Source organism: Pteronotus mesoamericanus, unplaced genomic scaffold (genome assembly GCF_021234165.1).
Source record: "Pteronotus mesoamericanus isolate MK-2021 breed Mesoamerican mustached bat unplaced genomic scaffold, CSHL_Meso_final contig_26, whole genome shotgun sequence".
NCBI lineage: Eukaryota > Metazoa > Chordata > Mammalia > Chiroptera > Mormoopidae > Pteronotus > Pteronotus mesoamericanus.
In genome coordinates this window covers 2,345,218-2,351,672 of record NW_026555109.1, presented here as the reverse complement: position 1 = coordinate 2,351,672, position 6,455 = coordinate 2,345,218, and the positions used below count along the sequence as shown (strand labels likewise).

Here is a 6,455-nt window from a genome sequence, read left to right as displayed (position 1 = left end):
CTCTACCTTAGCTTTTCAGAGGGACAGGAAAGGGGGCAGGGATGAGATAAAACAAAGAATGAGGAAATATTTAGTGCTTTTAAATCCAGTCCAAATAGCCGAGAGAATGGCATTCCCTCAGATAATGGAGCCATTAGAAATTTTGAAGGTTCCTGCCACTGTTCCTCACAGAGGCTTTCCAAAAATTTAATTCACTCTCTGCTATAAAACAAAGGACATAGAAAATAGAGACTTTCTACTAAAGGGGCAGTTTGGCCCAATGTCTATGCATACATATACCTTCCTTCCCAGAATGTGAGGTGGTGCAGCTGATCCATACCCATGTGGACTTTCCTCAGTTGCCTCATTCCCATTTCCTTCAATAAGTTTGCTAGAAAAAAATATTATGTTCATGCAGTTTTGACACATTTTATTATATTTCTGTATGCATTACTTTCAAAACATATCACAAGAAATCATCAAGCCACTTAAAACCTTCAAATAAAAAATCTGAAACAGTTTATGCCCACAATTGTACATATTTATAGTTAAGAAACATTCTTTATAAATATTGTTTCCTCTGTAGCAAGTTAATACCATAATTTAATTACAAATGGATAAATATGGTAACGGGTATTTACAAAAGGAAGGGTGTTATTAAGGAAAAAGCTAACGGCACGACATTTATTTTTCCCCCACCATCTTTCATACAGAAACTAACAAATTGAACTTGCAAAAGCACTAAAACTTCACATGTAAACCCAGCTAACAGAAAAATACATTCACAAGCATTGGTGGTGTGTATGTGTGTGCTGTGGATGAGTATGTTGAAGAAACAGAAGGGAGACTTTGGCACGGCTCGTTTTTTCCAGTCTATAGTTGCATGAAGTTTACAATCAAGTTGCCTCATAAAAAGAAACACAATATTCAATACCACAATACAAAATAAACCATTTTCTTCCACATTACTTAAAAGGAAACCGAGTAGACTAAAAAGAGAAAAGAAAAATCCATCACTTCGGGGGAAGGGAAGGAAGGCAGGGAGGAACGCAATCCGGAGCGTTACAAATGGACAAACTTCTATACACCAAGAAGCCATTAAAACCACCTCGGAGAAGGAAGGAGTCTGCTATGTACACAGTTTGCCAGAAGACTGGGAACGGGGTGAGAAGGAAGGTGGGCATGAAGGAAGGAAATGTGGGTTTGGTTCAATATTTTTATGGGGTTTTATTTTTTTATTTTTTACTTATTTTATATTTTTAGCTTCAGAGACTCCATTAGGGATATTTTTGCTTTTCATGCCTAGATTATTAACAACAACAACAAAAAAAACTTTTAAAAATCCTTCTGCTGGTAAAATCATTTTCATTCATAAAAATCAGATTCATAATTTTAACAACACAATCACAGGGTGCCCTCGAGGCGACGGAGGACTGCTGCGCCAGGGTGGGGACTGGGAGAAGGACAGAGGCCCTGGCCCCTCACACGTACCATTCATTGAAGTTGGAGGAGAGGCCACTGTGGCCCCCGGCAGTCCCGCTGCCCCCACCAGAGCTGCCGCCGCCCCCCCCTCCAGCCCCGCCGCCCCCGCTGCTGCCCCCGCCAGAGCCGCTGCCTGCACCGCCGCTGCCTGAGCCTCCACCCCGATGCACCGCGGACACAGCCGCCGCCGCCGCCGCCGCCGCCGCCGCCGCCGCCGCCGCCGCGGGTGAGAGGTTGGAGCTGCTCTGGGGCTCGGCGCTGGGGGACACCAGCCCTGGCGGTGTGGAGGACTCATAGCCAGAGCTGGCGGCAGGGGAGGACTCAGAGCCCTGCGGGGAGGACTCATGGACCTGCAAAACAAAAGCCGGGAGGGGAGACCAAAGGGGACTGGGTGTGAGTGCAGCTGCTGTGGGGCCAGGCCCCCGGAGGAGCACCCACAGAAATACCCCCTGCCGCCCTGGCCCCAGGGAGCCCATGCCTTCCCAGGCCGGCTGAGGTTGTTCTGGCTGGTTGTGAGCCAGCACCACAGCCGGCCGCTTTGCCCTTTTCCTGGCCTCCCCGGTGGTACCTTCATGTGTTTCCGCAGAGAGCTGGGGTGCGTGTATGACTTGTCGCACATCTTGCACAGATAGGGCTTATCGGAGGTGTGGACGTGCATGTGCTTCTTCCTATCGCTGCTGTTGGCGAAGCGCCGGTCGCACCCCTCAAACTCACACTGGAACGGCTTCTCCCCTGCGGAAGGCAAACATGGACACTTGTGGACACCAAGACCCCCTGGGAAACTCCCACCCACCCTGGAGGGGGCAAGGTTTCTTCGAGGATGGGGAAAAAAAAAAAAAAAGAATAAGGATCTGTGTCCCTTAAACAGATGGGAACCCTCCATGGCAGAATGAAGGTGAATTGTCCCCACCTGACAGTCCTGCTTTTTAATTTTGTATTTTACTTTTCTTCCAGACTGACACCCATTTCCTCAAAATTTTAAGTACTTTTGGGTAGCACCTGGCCCTGCCTGCCTTTTGATAGAGCTTCTTGGATTTGTAACTTCCAACAAGTTAGTCTGGCCATGGAGAAGCTGTTATTTATGACAAAATATTTGGGGCATTATGAAAATCACACAGACTGCTGGGCTGCTGTCAGTTTCTCTCAGCGGCCAGTAGGCAATTAGATTTGGAGTTGCCGTGTGTTGTTTGGGGACAGGCTGTGGATAGTGACTGAGCCAGTAGCTTTCATCCAAAATTCTGCAAATTAAATTAACCATAATTGTAGTCTAATTTCCAGTTATTTTAATAAATTGGGGAGAAAAGATAAATATTAGACAAGGCAAATCTAGGGATTGCAGAGGCACAGGCTGGGCAGTGGGGGTGGGGGCGTTAGTAAAGGCTTTCAAAACCTTCCTGTTAATTTTCTGGCGGACCCTGCATCCTGTTGCCAGAATTCCAAACGCTTGGAGTCATTTAGAGGTGTGAGAACTAACATTGTTCCACTTGGAAAGGAGACCATTTAACGTTAAATTCCATTAGCACCTAAATTGTTTTTTAAAGACATCCGCTCAGACACAGGAATCGAAAGCAAGCATTTCATGCAAATAAATTTCTCAAAATTTAAACCTTGTTAAAAGCTTGTCTCGCACCTCGCCTCCCTCCCTTCCCTGAAGAGAACAATAGCCCGCTGGCGCATCCCCACTTCGGAGTAAATATTGACGAGGGAAGTTGCTAAAACATTTGGCTTTCTTTTAGGAAATCGTCTGGCATGATTTTGGCTGGGACCTGGTCATAGATGAATAATCTATGAGGCGAGAGGTGCGTTCTTTTGCAGCTCTTGTCACGCGATTGCTCCCCAGGGCCTCGCTGTCGGAGTCGTTGGTCAAGTTAGGAATCTCAGACCCTCTAGTGCCATTAGATAATTTCCCAAACTACTGCGGTCCCACCGTAAAGCTCCCAGACCCACCCTGAGATGGGCTTTAAAAACGAGAAATGTTTTAACCCTTCAGCTCACGTCAGGCTCATTTAATGGGAAACTGTCGTGGAAGGACGTTTGGACCCCGAGTAAAATGAGTGGGAACACACACAAGCCAGTCGAACACAGACACACCCGAAGCAGAAAAGCACATTCAGTCAAGCTGGCAAATCCTCTCGAGGCTCCATTCCCAGGTACGGAGTTGGAGAGCAGTTTTATTTTGTGCGCTATATTCAGAACGGAAATCATTAACCGGGCTGAGCAATTATGAACCGAGTGCAGCAACTGCATCACCCAAAGCATACATTTGATGTTACACTGGTTATTTAAAACTCAATTTCCACACATGGAAAAACCCAGCCCAGTAACAGTCTTTCATTTTCCAACGAAAACAAGCCGTTGGCTCTCTCGCACACACAAAAACATCTCCCGTCCCAGGGTAAAGGCTGGCACGCAGTCAGTGCGTTTCTCTCAGCAAACCAACCACAGCCTCTCCTCTCCGCGCCTGTCCCTGTTCTGGCCCGCGGTTACCTGTGTGGGTCCTTTTGTGGATCTTGAGGTTTTCGGAGCGCGCGAAGACCTTGCCGCAACCCGGGAAAGGGCAGGGGAAGGGTTTCTCGCCTGTGTGCACACGGATGTGGTTGACCAGTTTGTATTTCGCCTTGAAGGGCTTGCCCTCGCGCGGACACTCCTCCCAGAAGCAGACGTGGTTGCTCTGCTCCGGGCCACCGACGTGCTCCACCGAGACGTGGGTCACCAACTCGTGCATGGTGCTGAAAGTTTTGTTGCAGCTTTTCTTGGGGTTGCTCAGCTGCTCAGGGTCGATCCACTTGCAGATGAGCTCCTGCTTGATGCACTGCTGCCGCATGTAGCGGAAAAAGGCACCAGGGTGATGGTGGTGGTGGTGGTGGTGGGCCGCGGCTGCTGCCATGTTCATACCCATGTTCATATTCATGGGGCCGTACTGGTTGTGGAGCTGAGCCGCCGAGTAGGGGTCGGTCCGCGGGCTGGCCACCTGGCGGTACTGCTCCGATCGCCCGAACACTTCGCCTGGCAGCCCGAGGCGCATTTGCCCGTTGAGCACATTCTGTGAGCCGTGCGGCCCGTGCTGCTCAGGGAGGCCGGGGAAGAGGAGGTGGCCCTGCGCGTCTGAGTGCGCGTGGTGCAGGCCGCCGGCTCCTGGCCCGAAAAGCCCGTGCTGCCCGCCGCCGGGTGCCGAGTCTCCGAAGCCGCGGCTACGAAACAGAAAGTCCCGGGTGGAGTTGAAAGGCGGCCCGGAGTAGGAGCCGACGTGCGCAGCGTGGGGCCCGAGTGCCGCGGCAGCGGCGGCAGCCGCAGCAGAGCTGGGGTAGGCTCCGGGGCCCTGCGACGTGAACGCTGAGCTCTGGCCCGGGGACAGCTCGTGGGCGCCGGGGTTGAGTTTGAAGGCGCCCATGTGAGCGGCCGCCGAGTCCACGAAGCCGTTCTGCGCCGCCGCCAGGCTCAGTTCGCGGTCCTGCATTTCTGCTGCCGCCGCCGCCGCGGCCGCGGCCGAGTGATGATGGTGGCGCGCGAAGCTGCCCACCCCGATGGCCGGGAACTGCGGCCCCGCATCCAGCAGCATGGCCAGCACGCCCGCCCGCCCCGGCGAGCCCCTTGTCTCCTAGGTTCCCACTCCCGCTCGCGCGCAGTGAGTCCAGCGGCCGCCCGGCTCCGCGAGCAGGCGGCGGCGGTGGTGGTGGCTTCAGCCCCGAGAGCCGCGCTCCAGCTCCCGCAGCCTCCGCCGCCTGGATCTGCTTCGGGCGTCCGAGAGCCGAACGAAGGCGCGGAGAGGAAGAGGAGGAGGCGGCGGCCGCGGAGGAGGCGCGGGAGGAGGAGGAGGTGGAGGAGGAGAAGAGTCCAAAGCCAGGAGGAGAACCAAAGTGTATTAAAGGAGCTGCGGCGGGGGCGGGCGGGCAGGGCAGGGGAGGAGAGGGGAGGGGGCGGGAGGAGGGAGCAGCTGGGAGGTGTGGGGAGCTGAGCGGAGAGGGGGGTCGACGCGGGGCGAGTGTAGCGCCGCCGCCCCCACCCAGCGCGCACCCGCGCGCGCACGCACACACTCCCTCTCGCGCGCGCGCGCCTTGCGGACCACCGGCCCGGAACACCAAGAGGCACCCGCAAAACGAAATCACTGTAGCTGCGGGGCTACAGTGTCTGAGAGTGGCGGCCGTGCGTGGGCCAGGCAGACTGGCGAGGAACGGACGGAGGCAAGTTCCACGCTTAGCGCCCAGGCCCGGCGCTGCCGCAGCTCCACCTGACCACTGCCGGGACGCTGGGGCTGCGGGCGGAGGCCAGGCGCCTTCTCCGCGGCGTGCTCCGTCGGCCGCTTCCTCCTGCGCGCGACCGGTATTGTTCGGCGCCGCGGCCGCACTGTTTAACCCTCCTCGTCCTCCGCGCTTGGCATTGGCTGCGCCTGGCGTAGTAAACTTACAGCAGCCACGAATTCCCCCAGACGAAGGAAGCTGCCGCGCGGCTCCCTCTTTAAGTTGTTCGGGAGGAGGGGAGGGATAGGAGAGAAGAGGAACGTGGGGGCGGGGGTGCTGGGCTGTAAAACAGTAACAACAATTTAAAAAAAAAAAAAAAGTGGTATCTAGCTCGCCCACTCCCTCTAGCTAGTCAGCCTGGGGCGCTGGACGCGAAATGGACAGCCGCAACCGTGAGGACTGGTGAGAATCCGTGGCCCCAGCAAAATGCAAAGAGGCCAAAGCATTTGGTCCCTTTTTAACTGAAATGGGGTCCGTTAGCCCCCGCCTGGCCTGTTTATTTCAGCGGGCTCCACCGACGCCGAAGTCTTTTTATTTTTTAATTTCTGTCTCCTCCTTTTCCTCTCCCTCCTCCCTAGCCTCCACGTCTCCCTCCATGCCCCCACCCCCCAGCACCAGGTCACACCTCCCCTTTAACCGGAGCTCTCGCCCAGCCCGCCCTCCCGGTGCCACCATTGGCTGTCGCGGCCCCGTCAATCCTGCGCCCCCGCCCCGCGGCAGGTCCACCCCTCCTCCCTCGCGTCTTCGAAGCTCGCA

The 6,455-nt window shown here is 54.7% G+C and overlaps 1 protein-coding gene across 2 annotated transcripts; it reads right to left on the bottom strand.

The window, feature by feature from the left end:
• Positions 1 to 404: 404 nt before the first annotated feature.
• On the bottom strand, positions 405 to 5,300 carry ZIC2 (Zic family member 2). Of its 2 annotated transcripts, none has more exons than XM_054574310.1 (3): positions 3,949 to 5,300; positions 2,030 to 2,193; positions 405 to 1,811 (listed from the first exon to the last, which is right to left on the bottom strand). In XM_054574310.1, the coding sequence occupies exons 1-3, from the start codon at positions 5,018 to 5,020 to the stop codon at positions 1,461 to 1,463; spliced, it is 1,587 nt and encodes a 528-aa protein (XP_054430285.1). In that variant the 5' UTR covers positions 5,021 to 5,300; the 3' UTR covers positions 405 to 1,460. The 2 variants fall into 2 exon arrangements, with proteins under 2 accessions (XP_054430285.1, XP_054430286.1); XM_054574311.1 differs by having other exon boundaries at positions 1,670 to 1,848.
• Between the last annotated feature and the right edge of the window lie 1,155 nt (positions 5,301 to 6,455).